At 47.6% G+C, this 20609-nt stretch overlaps 1 protein-coding gene and 1 long non-coding RNA gene across 7 annotated transcripts in view; one reads left to right on the top strand and one right to left on the bottom strand.

Moving 5' to 3' along the window:
* Positions 1–18475, top strand: ATCAY (ATCAY kinesin light chain interacting caytaxin). Of its 3 annotated transcripts, none has more exons than XM_037386856.1 (13): positions 1–558; positions 2388–2517; positions 7002–7066; positions 7430–7651; positions 8407–8592; positions 9278–9380; positions 9939–10070; positions 10494–10580; positions 11075–11173; positions 11451–11486; positions 12389–12424; positions 13175–13207; positions 13783–18475. In XM_037386856.1, exons 2-13 carry the CDS (start codon positions 2441–2443, stop codon positions 13790–13792), a joined length of 1086 nt encoding a protein of 361 aa, XP_037242753.1. In that variant the 5' UTR covers positions 1–558; positions 2388–2440; the 3' UTR covers positions 13793–18475. The 3 variants fall into 3 exon arrangements, with proteins under 3 accessions (XP_037242753.1, XP_037242751.1, XP_037242754.1); XM_037386854.1 differs by having other exon boundaries at positions 2–558; positions 13172–13207; XM_037386857.1 differs by lacking the exons at positions 1–558; positions 2388–2517 and adding an exon at positions 4285–4846 and having other exon boundaries at positions 13172–13207.
* LOC119147613 overlaps positions 17833–20609 on the bottom strand; it is a 13164-nt gene continuing 10387 nt past the window's right edge. For all 4 annotated transcript variants that reach the window (XR_005104094.1, XR_005104092.1, XR_005104091.1 and 1 more), the window contains one exon: positions 17833–20252. This is a non-coding gene — a long non-coding RNA (uncharacterized LOC119147613). The remainder of the gene's footprint in view (positions 20253–20609) is intronic.

The following is a 20609-nucleotide window of genomic DNA, read 5'->3' on the forward strand; positions in this document are numbered from 1 at the left end:
CCCACTGAGCGCAGCAAGGAGGCTGTGCGCTCAGCCCCTGGCAGCATCACTCACCCGGAGGAAGAGAGCAGGGAGATACTGGTACCGCGCAGCCCATTGGCGGGGGGGTGGCACCGAAAGGGGGGTGCCTGCAGCTCCTCTCTCCACCCATCCTCCATAACACCCCCCTCCCTGTCACCACCACCGCCGCCATCCTCCTCACACACAAAAGCAGTACAATTAGCTGACTTAAGAGAGCTGAGGCTTGCCAGCTGCAAGCAGAAAATAATAATAAAATACCTTGGAGGGGAGGGAGGCAGCGGAGGAGGAGCAGCCATGGAAGAATACGAGTAACTGCCCTCAATTCCGCCCCCCCAACAAAATCCAAATCACAAAGCAACGGCTGCTGCGAGAAAGGCCGACCTAGATGTGTCCCCGCGCTCCTCCGCTGAGGAAGCTGCACACATCTGCACCCGGATCCAGGCGCTGGACCCCCTGAGCAGCCCGGCTCTGCGGGGAGGAATGCCTAGCTGGGCTACAGGCAGGATCTTCTTTGTTCCTCATTAGCCACAAGCATCGGTGAGTACAGCATCATCTGGGCTTCCATACTGCCGGGCGATGTTTGACATTAAGAAACGTCAGACTCCAGCCCAGGATTTGCTTTGGTATCTTTCCTTTCTCTTCTTCCCTCCATGATGCCTTCAGGGTTAGCAGAAAGCAGATGACAGCAGTGGGGAGGAGGGAGGGAAGGTGGGGGCTCTCTGAGCCCCAAGGTATCTCCTTTGCCTGCATGTAGGGAAATAAAAAATGGAGACATACGTGACCATGCATGGGCATCGCATGCAGCCAGGCGTGGGGCTGAGGACAGAATACATGATGTGCTGGGAGGAAAGGCTGAGAGATGCCGGGCAGGGAGCACACCCTGCAACGCTCGCAGCCAGCTCTTTGCTCTCATTGCTATTTCTGCCAGTGCCTGTAATAAAGTCAGATGCTGGATTTACTCAGGCCTCTACGTAGCTTCATTCCTTTAAAGCAGATACAGACAGACAGATTTATCTTCCTCCAGATCATCACCAGCGACACCCTCTGTAAATAGAAGCATCCAAAGGAAGCAGTAAAAGCACTGGCTGTCTAGAAGAGCCTTATAGCAATGGGTCAAACTGAGAGATGCTGATTTTCCTGACACCAGGGGAGAGGCAGAGCAGCCCCATCCACTTGGGAAATCACCCTAGCTCCCTTATCCCAAAAAAAAAATACGTGTTACTATCCAGGCCAGTGCCTGGACACGTTTATAGTGTGAAGGCTCAGCTCGGGAAGGATGTTCAGAGCTGCCCTGCAGTGGACGGGTTAATGCACGTGCCCAGCACACGAGCTGATTTAAAAGCTGACCTTGTCCCCTCGGGCCCAGGTGCTCCAGCAGCATCCAGCTGAGAGCAGCATCCCTGCTCCCTCTGAGCAGAGCCAGCCCTGCAAGGACTGGTCCTGAGCCCTGACGCACCCTGTGAGGGGCTGCAGGCCGTGGGAAATGGGTACAAGGGGTTGATTTGTGCTGGCTGGCAGCGCAGGAACCTTCTAGTGACAGCAAACTCACATGGTCCTCGGGGCCCCTTGTGCTGCCGTGGTGTTAGGATGGGTAAGAACCAGGCTCGCTGGGTCGGAGCCGGTGCTGCTCCTTGGCACTGCAGGAAAGAAGCAGCTGAGGAGCAGCACCTGCCTCCGTTTGAGGTGCTCCCATTTTTTGGCATCATTTTTCGTTTACCTGGGGAGCAAGACAGGGATGCAAATTCTTCAGGGGTCTGGAAGGTTATTCACCATCCTGTGAAGGCCTCCTCACCCTCCACAGTTTCTCTCTGGGTGCGGGGAGAAGCATGGGGATGGAGCACAGACCAGACACCAGTAGTCAGGAATTTCTCAGCAAAACCACAGCCATTAACTTCTGCCCAGGCCAGTAAAATGGAAACGTGCTACTGCCAAGGCAACCTGAAGCCAGCCTTGGAGGAGCTCGCTCTTCTTTTTCCTTTTAGCCACATTTCATTTGCCTCAGCAGAGGTGCTTCTTTATGCTGAGATGAGGATTGGAAGAGAAGTAGCAAGGGAAAAGCAGGCAGACATCAGCCCAGACAGTGTTGATCCTCAGGGAGAAGAGCTAAGGTCACAACTGAGCAGAGAGATAGCTATTGCTTTGATCCAGGGCCACCACCACCCCCCCCCCTTGTCCAAAGTGTGTCAAGTAGCCACAAACCCCCTTGTCCTTGCCTTGTTGCTTTTGCAAAGCAAGCAGCTATCACGCTGCTTCTCTGCGGAGCACAGCACCAGCACACCCGCTCTGAATGGCTCGGATGAACACTCCCCGGCCATGATGCTCAATGCTCCATGCTCAATGCCAGCCTCTCTGCCTTCCACTTCCAGCCTGAGCCCTTCCCCAGGGGAACCGCTGTGCAGCCACCCCAGCTCTGAGTACGATGGGGACCACAGAAGCCACTTTGCGGATGGAAAACGTGGATGTGAAGGAAGAGTGGCAAGATGAGGACTTCCCCAGGTTTGTTCCCCCCATAAAAGCCAGGGAGAATTTTGTTTCTTCCTGTAAGAAACCAGCACGGCATGGAGCATACAGGTCCCTCCCACCACCACCCCAGGCAACAGGAGTCTTAACTCCAACAGGGCGATTCTGGCCAGAGAACAGAGCGTTTTGTAGCAAGGCTGCTCGGAATGCTCAAACATTTTGGGGAGGCTTCTGGCAACCTTCTGTGAGTATGTCAAGGAGAGGGTAAGGAGCCAGGTGCAGAGTACAGGGAGCTTAGCATGGATGAATGAGTGCGTATAGGGAGGGAGGGAGGGATGGATGGACGGACTCCTTCCCCAGTCTCTGGATCAAGCAGTGTCTCCCCAAACAGAGCAATGCTGCTTTGCCAGGGATTTGCCACAGGATGCAGAGTCATCGGGATGCAATGACCACTCAAACTGACAGGCAGAACCTAAATGGCTGCAAATCTTGTAGGAAATGACATGTGGGTGATGGAAGGTGCCACAGCGGCAGCTTTTGTCTTCACAGACATTACTAACTGTACAGAGCGCCCAAAAAAATCCCCATAAGGTCAGTGTGCGCTGAACGGGAGTTCAGCCACCCAGAGGGTGCACCCACACCCATCCGCACCCCAGCACTGCCCCACACATGCAGCACTGAAGCCTGTGGCCCAGCAACAGCTTCCTGGGGCGCACACAGCATGGCCAACACCAAGCCTTGCTGCAGCTGGGTGCGGGCTGCCGAGGGGCTTCTCAGGGCTGTCTCACCCTGCCCAGCCGCAGCTGGATTCCCCCGCAACCCACAGAGCCCCTGTGTGCACAGACAGAGGCGCAGTGTGCTGTGCGGGGGGGCACGCACAGCCCCAGCCCTGCTAGAAAGGGGCTCCTGTGTCCCTGGGTGCTGGCAGATGAGCCTCGCTCACTCACCCCCGGCCCAGCTGCGTCGCTCTCTGAACCCCTCTGTCTGCCAGCCCAGCACCCGGCGCACGGGACGTGGCTCGTCCTTCCGCTGGCCCCAGCCGTGGGCTCAGCCAAGCCCTTGGGTTTCTAGGATGGGGGTTTCTTTCCTCTGAGAGCAGCTTTGGGCTGATGGAGCTCTGCCAGTCCAAGGCTCCCTCAGAGCACTGCGAGGACAAGCACTTAATGGAGTAGGAAGGCAGACAAGGTACGGAAAAGGAAAAGGAAGGTATTGACCCAAGGCTCCCTAGAAAAAAGGGGCAAAGCTGGTCTGGCACCCGGACACCCAGGCACTAACCCACACCATCACCTCGGAGCAGGAGCTGCCAGGCTCCATTTCACACTGGCCACGCAAGCAGCAAACTTACCCCAGCCACAGTCCAGCCTTCAACGGCATTTCTGCTGCCGAGCCCTCAGCACCATGGGACACGGGTGTCACCACTCCTGCCTGGCAAAGGGGGCTGAGGCAGAGGCAAAGGGATGTGACCGTGGCTGGGTGGCAGATCAGTGGCAGGGACAAGGCCAGAGCCCGACGAACAAGCTCCCCAGCCTGCTGATAGACTGGCTGCAGAGCGGTTCAGTCAGGAATGATGCAAGGGGAACAGAGCCCAAACAGCCACTAGGCAAATGAGTGAATGCCAGCTGTGTTTAACTAGCATTAAAAATAAATAAATAATAATTTTCAAGACGCTTCCCCCTAGAAGCATTAAAATAATAGGGCAGAAGCTGCTGCATGTGGGACAGTAGCTCTCCAGCAGATGATTTGCTGCATAGCTATTTTTGCTTAGCTGTGATTAACCAATCTTGCAACAACAAAAAAAAAAAAACCCAAAAAAAAAACCAAAACCAAGCATACCCTAGAAAAAGATCTGGGCTGGGGAAACTGAATTCAGCTGCTCATTAAGGACACAAGGCGACATTCCCACCCCTCCCTGAGAAGCTGATCTGCAGAGCAAGCTCCTGCCTTGCAGGTTGCAAAGGTGTAGCGCCAAGGCGCTGGGCGAGCGGGGAGGAAAGGGTCCCCCCTCCTGCTGCTCCCCCCAGGGTTCAGCCTCCTGCTGACAGTGTCTCAGCTGTTGGTGCAAGTGCTGTCCTGCAATGATGCTGTAGCGTGCAGCGGGGCGGATACAGGAGCATGCTCACTCCATCACGAATCCATGAATCCATCGGATCACGGTCAGTGAAGGCTCGGGCTGGCTGGGGCCAGAGAGAAGGTGCTGGCAGAGGGAAGCAGGGCAGCATGCTGGCAGCAGAGAGCAAAATGGTGGCACCCGTCCCCTAGAAAACCTGCTTCATTCAGAAAATTTGGCATCCGGGGCTAGCTGCGTTTGGGAAGGAAGATTTACGGGAGAGACTGGGAGGCAGTGATCCGAGCAGCCTTTGGGAAGGTAAGAAAGCCTTTTTCTTCACCTCTGACTTCTGAACCGCTTTTTGTAAACGGCTGCTAGCACCGGAGCGCGGGGTGCCTGTGCAGCACGTACCTGGGGTACAGCTGGGCCCTGTGATGCTGCCTCACCGAGCTGTGCCAGGCGCCAGCTCCCAGCCGGACAAACAACCAGCCCGACCCCTTCCAGACAAAAGCCGAAGGGAGGGGGAGAAGCTGGCAGGGGGCAGAGGGGTCTCTCTGACCGCTCAGGAATATCGTGGCAGCCCACAGGGTCCAGATGCTGCACCTGCGAGCAAGGAGCAAGCGCCTTTGATCAGGTCTTCAACACTCATAAATATACAATAACCAGCTAGGAGAGGATTATCCCTTAATCTAAATATTTATAGGGTTTAATTTGGCTGGTGGCTCTGGTGTCATGGCAGCAAGAAGAGGAGCCTTTGCAGGGCAGAGCGAGGCTGTATCCCCCTGCGGACTGGGAGGTACCGGTCCCCATCAGTCTCCCCCCCGCTGTCTCGCTGGACCTCAGCAGCTGCTGGACTTAAAACTGGTGGGGTTTATCCGCCCGGCCCCCCCCCCCCCCCCCCCTTACAGCGCTGCCTTAAAACTGGTGGGGTTTATCTGCACACACACATCCCCATTACAGCGCTGCCTTAAAACTGGTGGGGTTTATCCCCATTTCACCCCAGGGCTGTCCCAGCACCCAGGATTTTACACTTGGAAGGATGAGCCCTTCCCTGTCAAGGGAGAGCTTCCAGCAAGGGGCAGGTGAAACACGAATGGCTCAGGACCCTTTTAGGCAGACCTTTGACACCATGAACTTGCCATGGGGTTGCTGGGGTTTGGTCAAGCTGTGCAAGAAGTTTCAAACCCAGCTAATGCCAGAGGACAAGCACAAGTCCCAGCCCAAATTAAGGGGAAGATTGTCCGTAGAAGTCTCCAGCTGAGGGTGGGCAGTACGCTGCTCAGTCACCAGCTGGGGCTCCTCACTGCAGTACTGGGGGCCAGATCCTGGCTTCACTTACCCCAGCATGGGTCAGGAGCAACGCTGCAGTTTCCAAAGGGTGGCAGCCGCGTAATGAGGTTTGGCATTAGCATCTATACAGGCAAGCCAACTTTTAAATCAATCAATACCTCTAGCCTCCGGCTGGAGGCATGGTGATTTATACGAGGAGGGTGCAGGAGCCAGGCATGAGAAGCTACAACTCCTGGAGCCCCAGGAAGGCAGCGGTGGGTCCTGGCTCCGAGCTACGGGTCTGAGCGTTGCTGCCTGCATCTTAGCTGAGGGCAAGCCGGCTTCCAGACCTCAGCAGGGTCTGGGTATCACAGTCAGCTTTTGTCGGGTGAGGGCTGAGGTGAGGATGGGGTGACAGTTCTGGGTTCACACTTAGGTTTGACCCTTGCCTCAACCACCGCCTGCCTTAGGGCAAAGTCACTACAGCCTCAGGAGGCAGCTGCGCTGGATAAAGTTGTGCTCTGCTGCAGCCAGGGCCTGTGGCAGAAAGCAAGATGCACTTTACAAAACCATTGGCAGAGAGCGCAAAGTGCTCTTGTGCTAAGCCTCCGCTGCTAGCTCAGCTGCTGCTGGGATCAAAGCACCCCCCACCGGGCTTGGGAACCGCCAGACTGGCTGGGCAGCCCGCTGCATTGCCTGCGCTGCGCAGGGAACAGGATACAGGCAAAGTACCGACTGCAGAATATGTTCCCTGGTACCCCAGAGCCCTAGAGCTTGGCACTGCCTCTCAAACTTCTGGCAGAGATAAAAATGGGGATAATATGGAGAGAATGAGGATGTTACCAGGCTCTTCTGGGGACAGGATTTGTTCCCATGTCCCTGGCTGGATTTTCCAGCCTCTTGGCTGAGTGGCAGCATGAGGGATGTACTAGGGGAGAAATGCAGGGATGGTTCGGGTGTTAGCAGGGATTGCACAGTATTGCAGCAAGAAGGCCCAGCTGCTGGGTTGCTCTTGGGCAAGTCACCTGAGGGTACTGCTCAGGCTGAGCTCATAGGTAAGAGGGAAAGGGCGGAGCGCACATGGGGTTGCCTGTTTTTCCCTGATGTCCCCGGTTCTCTCCACTGCCTGCCATGGAGTGACTTTCTCCTAAACATCACCTGTTATCTCCTCCCTTTTTACCTCTGCATCTTGGCTTGCCTGCAGACCTCTCCCAGAAGAGACGGGGATGGAGTCACTGGGCAGCCCTACAGAAGATGAGAATACATCCTGTAAGTACCAGCCTGCCTTATCAGGAGTTCAAAGGAAAAGAAGCCAATGGGAACAGCAGCTTGCAGTTAGGGCAAAAGCCAGTTCCCTTGGAGTATCTGCAAAAATTCCCATGCGGGAGAGGAAACCAGCAGAGATTTAAATTTGCTAACCTTTCACGAGAAGCTGGGGGAGGACATGGGTATGTCAGAAGCGTTGGGAATTTAATCCAGCCATACCTGCAGGCACCCAGTACATCCCAGCTATGACCCACCACCCTTAGCTTCCAGGACCATAGTCTGAAAGATGCATAATGAAAGCACCATGTCTTGTGCTAAGGACACAGGACAAGGACAACCTGTCAGCTATTTTCCTTTTAACTCCAGCTCCCCCAAATACATTAAACTTTAATGGGGCGCATCGGAAACGGAAGACACTTGTTGCACCTGAAATCAACATTTCCCTGGACCAGAGTGAAGGCTCCATTCTCTCCGACGACTTCCTGGACACACCAGATGACCTGGACATTAACGTGGATGATATCGAAACACCTGATGAGACAGATTCCCTCGAATTCCTGGGGAATGGGAATGAACTAGAATGGGAAGGTAAAAGGCTGGTTCTGGGTGAACGTTTGCAGGGGCTGGAGCTTTTTTTAGTGTCATTTTAATCACTTTTGACACCACTCAGCATCAGCAGCTGAGGATCAACTTTCCCAGCAGCAAAGCACAGCCAAGCCCCATCTTCCACACAGCATCTGTCCCACTAGGACCCCAGCTATCTCAGCACTTCCATCCAGGGATAGGGTGGGCAGAAGTAGTTCAGGGACTTGCAAACATCAGAGTAGCCTTAACTGAGAAGAAGGCACAAGGCTGTAGACAAACATTCCCTTCCAGCTGCAGCTGGGCCACCCCCCGGCTGGAAGGTGATGCCTGCTAGAGCTGTCATGTGAACGTTCAAACTTCTTGAATAACATGGTCTTTGCCAACCTGGCTGATTTTGACTGGCTCAGGCTAAGAAGGATTCATGCAAGCAGCTCTGCGAGCAGGTCAGAAGACAAGTGGCACAGGTGATGCCCTCTTCAGCCAGCGTAGATGGATCTGAAGGAAGATCCAGCAAAAAGCCCAGTGCCCGACCTGGGACTGCAGGTACTATAAGCAGTGTGAGATGTTAAGCTTATTTCCATTACAATTTGGCCGTGGAGCAAAATTATTAAGAACTACAAACTTACACAGCTCAAAGCTGTAGATGAAACAGATGATCCTCAGCCTGTGGTTGTCACTGTCTCTTATTGTGCACCAAAGCTCTTGCAGAGCCTCTTCATACATTATATTAAAGGCAAAAATATTTGTCCCTTTTCCAGATGACACTCCTGTAGCCACAGCCAAGAACATGCCTGGGGACAGCGCAGACCTGTTTGGGGATGGCGGGACAGAAGATGGGAGTGCTACTAACGGGCGGCTCTGGAGGACTGTCATCATTGGAGAGCAGGAACACCGCATCGACCTCCAGATGATCAAACCCTACATGAGAGTGGTGACACACGGAGGTGAGGGAGAGGGTGGCCTCATCCTGGCTCAGTGGATTTCTTTCAGCCCATCTTTGTTAAGCTGGAGGGAATCATTGACCGATTGCTTTGATTGTCTTCAGGGAAAAATTGCTGTTAGTTTTGCGCAACTACGTGGCAGCTAAGCACAAAAGCACCCCACTCGTGCCAAAAAACATATAGCCATGGAGCAATGTTTCAATAAACAAGAGTAGAGATAATGCTGGCTCTGAGCAAGACTGAATATACCCTGACTCTCAGCTAGGTGCAGGTAAGCATCGCCAGCGATGAAAGGGGCTGTGGGCGCTTACTCCCTCTGTGGCTGAGTGCCGGAGCTGGTGGCACAGCTAACAGTCCATGTGTCAAATTAGTGACCTGTCTGAAACCTGAGCAAAGCCAAGCAGCCACCAAGGGCAAAGCTCGCAGCTCCGTGCTTTGGCACACTTAAATTCCTTCCCTGAACTTCATGTGTATGTTATAGCCACAATCAGGATCAGAGGCAGATCTACTTCTGAAAAAGATCCACAAGAAGGACAAATGCACCAGCGCTTACCTAGAGCTGAACAGAGGCACAAAAACCAGCCCAGGCCCAAAGCTGACAATACACCTTTGCTGCTGTTTTTCTCCTTAAGCTCTTGCATCTCCCCCAGAAAGCGTCACTGATGCTGCCTGTATCTTTATTTCCCAGGATACTATGGAGAAGGTCTCAATGCCATCATTGTCTTTGCTGCCTGCTATCTCCCAGACAGTAACCTGGCCGATTACCACTACATCATGGAGAATCTCTTCCTGTAAGTGACTGGTCAAGGTCTGCGAGGGGGAGGAGGGCAAGGAAGGTAACTCAGGCTCTGGGAAAAAGAGATTCTATGTATTCATTGCATCAGGAACCTCAGCTGGAAATAGTTTGAATCCAGGCCAAGGGTACCCAGTGTGCAGCTGTAGACTGGAGCATCACTGGGTGAGACACTGTCCACAATATTTGCATCCAAGTCCAATAAGTCAAAGTATTCAAACATTCAGCGTTAATTATGCCAGTGATGGACTCACTACCATATGCATGGTAGTGAACATATGCATACAACACCGAACAGCTGGTAGATACTACTGCTAGGCAGAAGAATGGCGCAGGGATGTCCATCAGTGTATGCGCTATGCTAACAAGTACCAGTGATCCCTGAGAAATACCCCGAGGCATCCTGCAGAGATGCCAGGAGAATCCAAAACCTATTCCAAGGTCTACAAAGAAAGGGCCTGGGTGCCTTTTGGGATGACACACAGGCACTTGAAAAAACCTCAAGGGACCTTTTCTGAGTCTCATGTTCCCATTGCTTTTGACCACCACCCAACAGATACGTGATCAGTAGCCTGGAGCTGCTGGTGGCTGAGGACTACATGATCGTGTATCTAAATGGAGCAACACCCCGGAGGAGGATGCCAGGCCTTGGCTGGCTGAAGAAATGCTATCAGATGATAGACAGAAGGTGAGAATCCTGTTGGTGTTGCCTCTTCGTTCTTCCCAGGCCTCTTCCCACATCTCTCCCACTGCTTCCTTGCAGCCTTCCCAGCCACCCCTCCTTCCTTACTCCCCCGACTCCGTACTTTCTTACTCTAGGACAGCTTTCTGACTTATTTCACACTCTCCTCGTTTCCTCTTCTCCCTCCTTCCACCACAAGCACCTTCCCAGAGATGAGGCTAACACAGCACCCAAGCAAAGCAGTGCTCCTGCAGCCTGCCAGGTCTGCTTAAATAGGGTTCCTAAGGCCATGGGCAGGGCTTTTGCATGGAGCCATCCAGCTGGGGCTGGTGAGCGTCATTAGTTGCTGATTAGCGCCCTGATACATTACAGGTGAGTTTAAGAAAAGCTACTCTGAATCTGACTTTCTGTCCCCTGGCTTTTCCACAGGCTGCGTAAAAACCTCAAAGCATTGATAATTGTGCATCCTTCGTGGTTTATCCGGACAGTGCTGGCTATATCCAGACCCTTCATCAGGTAAATATACCATGTTGCCAAACTTGGCTGTTTTGGAGTGGGAGTTTAATCTCAAAAATTAGATCTTAAACTCACCTTTAACCAGTAGTGACCAAGCTGAGACTGTTCATCATTTGTCTTACATCTCTCTGATACTTCCAAGGACAACCCCAAAGGTGGTTTTAGGAGACACTGTGGTGGTCTGGATGCAGATCAAGGCTTGTCCCAGTGGATAGCGTGTAAAGATTTAGTGGGATGTGCAGAAATGGTGGTTCTTTTTCCCTCCTACAGATATTGAGAGATGGGGGTCAAAGCAAAGGAGGTACAGTAACAGGGCATCACACCACAATTTTTAGTCATCAGCATATTAGCTCTGGAGGAGATGGGTACACGCAGACTACAGAGGATACAGAGATGCAGAACTCCCTGTTTCCATCAGGAAAATTCTGACTTCCTATGGAGAGAACATCAAAACAAGACCTCAAGCACACACTCTCTCTCTCTCTCTTTGCCAGTGTGAAGTTTATCAATAAGATCCAGTATGTTCACAGCCTGGAGGAACTGGAGCAACTAATACCAATGGAGCATGTGCAGATTCCAGACTGCGTCTTACAGTGAGTATCAGGGGGGCCGTGGGGGCACGTGTAGCTCTAAGGAGGCGCAGGACAGAAATCCTCTGTAGCAGGATTTTGTGTGGAGTCAAAACCCACGTGTCAGAAAGGCAGAGCCTGGGGCACAAGCCTTAGCTCACTCCTACACCAGTGCCAAGCAAGAACCTGCACGCTGTGCCAGGTTGCAGTTTCTGTTACCTTCAAAGCAAACGTTGCATTTTGCTGAAAGTGAACAGTCCTGACTGGGTAACATTTAAAGAATGTTTCCTGTTTGTTGCAGATATGAAGAAGAGAGGATCAAGGCCAGAAAAGAAAGGTACAATTATTGGGGGGACAGCAGGGAGCAGAGATAAAGGGTGGGTTCATTTTCTTGGGATGTTTTTGCTTTCTCTCATCGTTATTTGTGTCATAACCTGTCAATTCTGTGTTCATCCTACCTTGCTATCCCACACAGCCTACGCTTACTTTCTACTGATTTGCTCAAAATCAGCAAAAGCTGCAGGAGGGAGGAGAAGCTTGATTAAAAGGTTATTTATCCACAGAACCATTGCTCTTAACCCCACAAGTGCATGCATCCTGAACATGCACCATATGTGCTAGCAAAGGTCACCAGAAATCACTCTTATGTATAAAATTGGCACATTCTCCCCACATGACTGTGCAAACTGACCTTAAAGTGGGAGCTAGTGCTTATTTTAAAAGCCACTTCATTCTGCTGGAGTGGCATAAAGAGGGCCATTAGTTTACAGTTTGTTTTGTTTCATTTTCTAGACCCATTACATCACTGGTGATGTAGGTTAGAAGTGGTGGCCATAAACAGTGATAAGTCAGCTCTGCTAAAAGCAAAAGGCAGTCAGGGACAGAGGCAGGACCAGCTGGGTCAGCACAAGAGCGCTGTGCTGTAACAGCTCCTCCTCGTGCTGCTGAACTGGACGGGAGATGCCGGTTCAGGAGGATTCAGTTCATTAGCTACTGAAAAGCAAGTTGACCAGCCCAAATCAGCCCGCTGCCTCCCTCGAGGGCCAACAGAGGCATCCCCAGAGCACTGGGATTATCAAGGCGTCAGTTATCACGGGGACAGAAAGCTAACGGTCACCTCTGACCAGACCGGTAACCTGTCTGAGGTCCAGCTGTCTCCCCAGAAAGTCCTTGGGTACGTCACCCTTCCATGCTGCTAGCCTCTAGGTCATGGATTTCAAATGTGACTTGTGTTTACAGGGCAGAAGAGAAACAAGATATGGCTGAGAAGGAAAGGTAGCTATGCTTTTTTTATTTATCCTTCCCTTACAAAATATCTTAAACTGTCTTTGGTGATGAGAATGGCCCTGTTGTTTGGCGGTACTGCCTGGTGAGCCAGGCTCTGCCATCTCAGGAGATGTTTGGACCCCAGGACACTTCTAAAGTGTCTGGGGACTGATAAAGCCTCTCCTCTCTATAACTGCTCCCTGTGCCATCGCTTTTGTGATGTTATTGACCTTCACCTATGCGAATGGGTTCCCAACGCGGCTTTTGACCTCTGAGAAGCTAGAGAACGTGTTTGGTCGTGGACCAGAGCCAGAGGCACTGGCGAACATTCTCCTGACATTCAGTTGTAGCATTTGCACGACGGTGCAATGCAGAGGGCTGAATTCTGCTGTCGGGCGCATCTTGGGTGTGCATAAAGGCAAGATATGAGGCTGTAACATGAGATGGGGAGGAAAATTCTAAGGAGGTTTGGAAGACAGTGTCGAAATCCAATGCCAGGATAATTTGGCCTGAATTTGGCTCTGCTTCAGAGTGACATAGCCTCTCTTTTTTTATTCTATCTACCTAGCTCCTGAGGGGGAACAGGGCATATTTCTGCTATTCTCTTCCCAGAGAAAAAGGAGCTTTGATCAAAATTGACAAGGTCCATTGGATGTCTGAACTATTCTGAGAAACTAGTGGGACCTCAGGGCCAAAAGAGAGGGTGATTCATTTGTGATGGAGACTCACTTGTTGTTTTGCTGGTTCTCTTCCAAGCAGGCCTGTGCCCCCAGCAGAGGATCAAGAAACCAGGTTTGATTTGCCCCTCACTCCTTTGTTTGTCTCCATGTGATAGATTTCATTGCATTTGTAATCCGCTTAAAGGAAAGGCAAGACTGGATTAGGCTCAGGACCTCTTTAGCCCGGTGCCACTCACCTAGCACAGAAGAGGCATCAGCCACTTTGCAGCAGTGGGATGCCAAACCGGGAAGCTGGGGGCACCTTCACCCTGCTGCGGGGCGGCTGCAGCCACAGCCGCAACCACAGCAGGCTGTCCCAAAGCAGGGACTGCTCACAGCTGCAGCTGCTGCGGAGGCACTTGAGAAAAGCTGTCCCTCCATAATTTACCTGGCATTTGCCGCATGGTAAAGGTGTGCACATGGGCCCTTACTGCCTTCCTTTACCCTACAGTAACTTTTTCATGGTCCCATGCACTCAGGAAGAGTCCTTAGCGAAGAAGAAAGCCCATTAAAGCTATGAATGACATTATCTTTGGCTTTGATACCCTTTTGTAGAGGATTACACCCAAACATTTTTTTACATAGTGGGAATAACATTTTTGCTACAATTTGCTTTCTAAAAAGAACTGTCTTTCTGTTCCTTCCCAGTATGTCATGAATCGAAGTAGAGTGGAATGAATGGAGAAGAAGAATGACACAGCCTGGCAGTCACCCACGTAAATGACCTTTTGGTATAAGACCTTGTCGCCATCTTATTCCGAGTTCTGTAAGATCATGGAGCCTGCCTCCCCTGTCTCCAAGATGCAAAGTCCTTAAAACTTTTTGGAAACATCTTACTTTAAGAAAAAAAAAAAAAAAAAAAACAAAAAACAAAACAAAAAAAAAACCGCAAAGCAAGCCAAGAATAGCACTTTTCAGGACAGGTTCCAGTGTGTTTCAATAATGGTCTGTGGAGAGCTATTAAGTAGTGCAGATAGATACCATATTTACCCTTAGTAAGTTAAGAGCATCCTGTAGTCCATTAGTCACCAGCCCAGAAAGAGATATATTTTTTGTTTAAATTATAAACCCTTCCCCTAACTTGCTGCTGGCCAGCACTGAGACATTTTGCTTTAAACTGCACAGCCAGTTTGACGTTACAACAGCCATTGCCCCAGGGAATATCTAATCCAGGCCATGAAAAGAGTGCATTTTTGTCCTTTCTATTGCCAGTGTATGTTTCTTCCTGAAAATACCAAGTGCCCACTGGTCTAGGCACCTATTCCAGCCTTGACCGCCTCAGTTAATTCATTGCCAGTTCCTTTCATTAACTCACACCATACCATTCCTGTGAGCAAATGCCATGTTTTTTCCCCGATTTGTTCTGTCTCAGTTTGTAAGGCACTCTGATAACTCAGAAGGAGAGTCCCATCTGTATGGCAGCCTCCACAGAACCTTCTTATGCACATCTTCTTCTACCAACGCACACACACCAAAAAGGTCTGGTTTTAAGAAGGAGCCTTACGGACAGGAAAGTTTTTCACGCCTTGTCTTTGTATTGATTTCATGACACCAGACAATCATTCACTGTTAATACCTCCTATTGCGGAGACAAGCTGCTAGATGTTTGACATTTCCTACTTGCCATCCCTGGGTAACAAGGGCCTCATCTATAAACATACCTGCCAGGGAAAAAAAACATACCAGGCGGAGAATGCTGCAGGTGTGGAGGCAGGTCGCTGTATCTGGGTTCAGCTTCTCAGTTAGCCAAGAGATGCAGAGGTGATATCGAGACTCTTGTATTTTGCACTCGTGAGGATTCTGTGAGCAAAAGAGGGAAGAAAAATTAAGAAACAACTGTCTGGCCAAAATCATTTGGAAACTCCTGATTTCACCAGAGCCAGCTTACACAAACTATCTCAAATGCTGTCAGGCAAAACCCCTTGCAGACAACTGCAGCTGAAGAATTACCTGCGTATTTCACCACTTAAGGAATATTTCAAGCCTGGCAACGCCAACCCGTGGCTATTTGAAATTACCACCATTTCACTCTGCTCTGAAATCCCCTGGAGAACAATTCTGGCAAAGCAAGATCTTCCTCAAGATAGGGATGCCTCCTATGTACACATGAAGTTTTTCTTTTTTCCTTTCAGTGAATAAAGCTGCTACAGATGAGATCTTTATTTTCCTGAATGTTACAAAGGAGCAACATATATGCTTTCTGACACGACTTCTTATCTGATACACGTTTTTCTCCTGCACTTCAGTCACAGATGTATTTACTGAACAGACCTTTGCATGAAGAACAGAGCACTGCACCCGCAGCATTAAGCCTAGAAGCTGAGAATGGTAAAGATGCCCGATTCTGTCTCACTGGCATCTTAATGATAAGCACCAAGCAAAAATCGGTCTTCATAACTTTCTAGAAATTTCATTATGAGCCAGTTATTGACAAAGTGAATTCTGACCAGCATTTTGGGGGTTTTTGAAGTTTAGGTTTTATGCCAAGTACCACCTCCCCGCAAAAGGCATTCTGTCCTAAGCTTTCCCAACAGTCAGCAGGCATCTGTTTCAAGACAGAAGCAGCAGTCAGAAATTTCCAAACATTCATGTGTTAACCCAATCTGCAAAACTGGGTGTCCTTTTTCACACATGGTCTGTCAGATGGACTAAACGAACCCACTGAAATTAAGAAAGAACTCCTCAGATCAAATTAATTTTAGCTCAGACTATAAACAATCACAGATCTCCCTGTAGTGTAAGAGTATGTTAATTCACTGTCTCCCATTGATAATACTTAAACCTAGATTTTCCTTCTTTTCTTTTGACACCATTTTTATGCATTTAGATAAAGAATCATCTGCTCTGCTTTCCACAAAAGAATGCAATGCAGTTGGACACTGAAAGGGTAGTTTACAATTATATAACGAAAAAAACTGATAGAGCGTTAGTAATGTTTTAAAAGTACAGCTCCAGAAAGCTTTTATGTATCTGTAATTACTAAACACTTCAGTGAAAAATGTTGGCACCACAGAAAACACTGCTGTTATGGAACACATGGACATGGAAGATAAGAAACCCCAATTACGTTCAGTCTTGGGGCCTGAAGAAGCAGACGGCTTCTTGATCCTCAGCAGTAACCATACCAGAAGAATGTGGAGTTTGGTTTTGTTGTTTTGTTTTTTTCCAAAGAAAAGACACTCTGTCTACATTTTCAGCAGAACTACAGAATAAGCAGACCTGAAGATGAAACTTCGTAATTTTTCAAGTCATTCCTTCAGGGCAAGGTTAAGAGTTCAGCTGTGAAAAGGACAGATGACCAATTTCATTTCAAGCTAGCAAGTAATTTGTTTGAATACAAAAGTCAATTTGTAACTTCTTTGAAACAGTTTTTCAAAAAGTGCACTTTCTGATAGAGCACTCTAAGTAGTATGCACTATATTTTAATTTTTAACAAAATTTTATGAGCGTATAAATGTTATGTTCCTGAATGGATGGACGGATGTCTGTATGTCTTTTCAACATAGAAAAGAACCTGCCACCCATAATGGATAAACTATAGCTAAATGTAAAAAGCGCATTTTTATAGCAGCAACAGAAAAAAAGTATCATTTGACTTCTTTCAGACAGTGATTTTAGATGCTACTTGAAACCAAAGTAGCTACAAATTCTTTGACAGAAACACAGAAACAATCAAGTTGGCAGCATCCCTTTACCAAATGCGGAGGAAATAGCAAAGTTTGATGTTGATAGACCTGCACAGGCTTCAAACAAAATCAGACCTACATGTTGCAATAAACACAGCACCAAACATGCTGCATTCATCTTCAGAAGATCGTTACAGATTTCGATCCACCTTGCAGTGCAGGTGAGAGATCTCAGTAGCTCTCCAGGCCAGCTGATGGGGTTCTCAGAGGCTGCCCACGTGGTATAACGGCCTTGGTGGGGAGCTGTCAGCCAGCGGCTTAAACCCAAGACTTACCTTGCACCAGAGTCAAGCAGTGACAATGGCCCAAACAGAAAACGGAGGTGACTGAAGCCATTGTTCAAATTTCTTTGCCAGTTCCTTAAAGAGAGCTGCCCTCAAAGCCTGTCTGCAGAAGGGTTTGCCAGCCAAGCTTTACCTTTCCCCTGGAGATGCAGTTCATAAGAGAAATACGCTATACCAGCAAAAGAAAAAAAAATAAAAGTTGCTAGTAAAAGTGCATTTACATTAGAACTTTTGCCAGTATATATACATATGTTTAAAAAATAAATGAAATAAACTAAATCCTTCTAGCAATACTGCTATACTGGTCAATGTTCCAAATGTATACCAGGCCTTGTTTCTCTCTCACAAAAACATCTCTGAAGGATAAATATATTGACTTATGAATGCCACTGTGTTATATCAAAAAGTAGGTGTTACCAACAGCATTTTCCTGGTCTCGGATTCTACCTTTCATGATATTTTCTAATGGTGAATCAACAGATAGCCACATTTCAGCTGCAGAAAAAGATTTTTTACACCCATGATAGCATATTCACAAAAATCACAGTGTTCTTACTCACAGTCTAATGGCTGAATGTCAATATTCATCCAGCATCAGCCCACAAACTGGAAAATCAGATCCCTTCCTGTACCGTTGGTGACAGACTAGGACATACCTTCCCATCTCTTTAAGGTAGTCACAGGACTTGACCTGTTGTCAGTTTGATTCCCAAGGAAGACACAGGAAATAAAACTGAGATGCTGCTGTATATTCAAGTTGGATAATTAACACGATTTCTCCTGTACAGTACTGTGTAAATGTGAGTGGATATTTAGAGCATACCTCATTGCAATTTTTCCATCTATTTTTTCCAAAGATTATTTGCTTACAGATGTGCATACACATGTATGAGAAAACCTAAGTGGTAAAGGTTTTAGAAGCAATGCATCCTCTATTTTACTTATCTAGGGATGAAAAAACAAAAAAGTTATTGAAATGCTGGTGACAATAAGCTCAGATTGGCCTGACAGCAGGTGAAACGTACCGGCAAAACAGCTATAAATACAAAAGCACATGTTCTCTCTTTTGTATTTCCATATCTACTGGCAGTCAAAAATACAGCATGCTACTGGTAAAGTGAATTTTAAAAAGTCACCATGACAATATAACATAATCTATCTCAGTTTCTTTTTCCTTTGTAGTGGGTCCTTTTAACCCAAACCTACATGTAAAAATGTGTGAACTGTCATTTTTCTAAAGTGTTTGTAATTAGGTGGTTTATGCTAGAGACATAGATTGCTGTTAAGTATGTATTATTCTTTTTGCTTTGTATTATTCCATAAGAATCTGTGGATATTCAATTAAAATGAGACTAATCCTTAAGCAAAAAATGCATACCCCTCTTTTTGTCAGTATCTTTTATTTAGATTTTGGCTCCATATGGAAAATACAAGGAAAATTTTTGTTTGGATCCTATTCCCTAGAACAAAGCAAGTCAAAGTCCTCCCTGGCAATTATGATACTGCAAAATGAACATCTCAGAATGTTTTTACTAAAATAACTTCCATTCTACCAATATGCCATATGACCTTTCCAAGTTTCCCTTAGTGTTATGCTTTAGAAAAGAGTCAAGGAAAAATTGCTTCCCTTGCATTTCTATCAACCTGTACAGAACCACACTTTTTTCAGGTTTTTTCATCTCACATTATTTTTACGTATCTTTTTATACTCAAATTGATAACAAGATCGGGAATTACATTGTAAAAATAAAGACATGCACACAAAAAACCCAACCCAAATCCACTTAAACAGAAAAAAACCCCAAACCCTTACAAATAAGCATTTACAGGAAAATGCCTGAGATGTCTAATTTGAGTCGGTTTTAGATAGGTTATTAAAATATTTCAGTTAATTAATTGGAAGTATGAATACATACATGTCTAATCCTATAACAAGCATTACTGTTTTCACACTGTGAAATAGCTCATTCAGGAGATGTATATTAGTTTAAATGAGTATACGTTCGTAGGGCTACACTTTTGCTGTATGCATGTATGAAAACATATTTTTTGCTATTATTTTATTTTCACCAAAAAACTCCTACCTCAAACACAGTAGTATCAGCAATGTGCTCTTCTACTCATTCTTTGATTTTTTGTTAAATTTATATGCAAAAGGTTGAAGAACTACAATGCTAGATCTCAAATGCTAAATTTGTGTGGATGATAACAATGTAGGAAGCTGTTGCTCCAGGGGTGTAACAGCAGAACGCTACTAACCCCAGGCAGCGTGCTATAAAAACCTGTTGTTACTTTATTTTGCAGCACCTCTGATGTAGGCACATGTTTTTAGGTTATGAATGAAACACGTTAAAATATTTCACATGGCTTTGCACCAAAGGGCCACCAGCATCAATGGCATATCATGAAGGAATCTGGTCCACGCTGTCAAAAAAGGAGACAGGGAGTCTTGGTTGAGGTATGCCAAAACCCAGCTCTAAGCGCAAAGAATGCAACCAACAAGCAGACACAGTTCAAAAGCTCGCCCTGTTATGACTACGCCATGCCACAAGAAATGGGATTAGCTGCTACCCGACCAAACCAACAAAGGTTCCCAATCAGAAGACAAGACATCCTTCCTCAAAAGAAAACATACCCTTTAATCACCCTTCCCTGTAGTTTTCCATTAGCCACATTATATTCCTCTATTTGACTGACTGCCACTTTCTATTATTAATTTTATTTAGCAGTCCTTAAGAGCTAAGAATATTCCCTAGAAGAGACATATTAAAAGCAAACCAGCCAACTGGCTGCTGTGTAAAAGACAGAGAAGAGAGGCACCCAAACCCCCCCACAATCTTGTAAATATATTAAGATTACATTGTTGGTTTGAGGGGTTTGGGCAGAATGGGAAAGTTAAAGGTAAACAGTTTATTGCTCTGAAACCATTTAATATACCAGTGCTACATTTTTCTTAAGTAGGTGCCTGCAAAGCTCTGCTGCAGCACTCTGGGAGGGGTGCATGGCTCATCCTGTGGGTCGGGTCTGCTCTGAAGGTACCAGGTGAAGTCTTGCAGTGGATTTAAGAGTTGGGACACTTCCTTCCCTTGTCGCAACTGGACGTGTGATCCAGGTACATATCTATCCCTTTTAATCAAGATGGTAGCACCTGTGATTGAGATCAATAGGAGAAAGACAGGTAAATTTTCTGGAAGTTTTCCTAATGAAAGTTTAAACACTATAAGCTCTCCATCAGCCGCACAGTTAGTTTTCATGACTCATTTTCTTCAAATTAGGTGCCTGAAACCCAGCTAAATTGCATGCTGTCTTCGTGAACCCTACGTTTACTCCACCCTCAGCTCTAATTTTAAGGCAGAAAAAAAAATTATAACAGCACATATATTGTGTGATTTTAAAATGTTGAAAAAACGCTTCTCTTTCTTCCAAAACATAAAATCACTTTCCACCTAGACCTCACTTCTGCAGTTTGAATGAAAAGTCAGTATTTTCCCATTCCTTCTCAGTA

Source organism: Falco rusticolus, chromosome 4 (assembly GCF_015220075.1).
Source record: "Falco rusticolus isolate bFalRus1 chromosome 4, bFalRus1.pri, whole genome shotgun sequence".
NCBI lineage: Eukaryota > Metazoa > Chordata > Aves > Falconiformes > Falconidae > Falco > Falco rusticolus.

Bases quoted from the DNA above. Each gene is read 5' to 3' on its own strand.
- ATCAY (XM_037386854.1), top strand. From the start codon at position 2,441: ATGGGGACCACAGAAGCCACTTTGCGGATGGAAAACGTGGATGTGAAG. The intron at 10,581-11,074 runs GTAAATATACCA...TCTCTTTGCCAG, and splicing joins ATATCCAGACCCTTCATCAG to TGTGAAGTTTATCAATAAGA. The intron at 12,425-13,171 runs GTAGCTATGCTT...TTCTCTTCCAAG, and splicing joins GATATGGCTGAGAAGGAAAG to CAGGCCTGTGCCCCCAGCAG.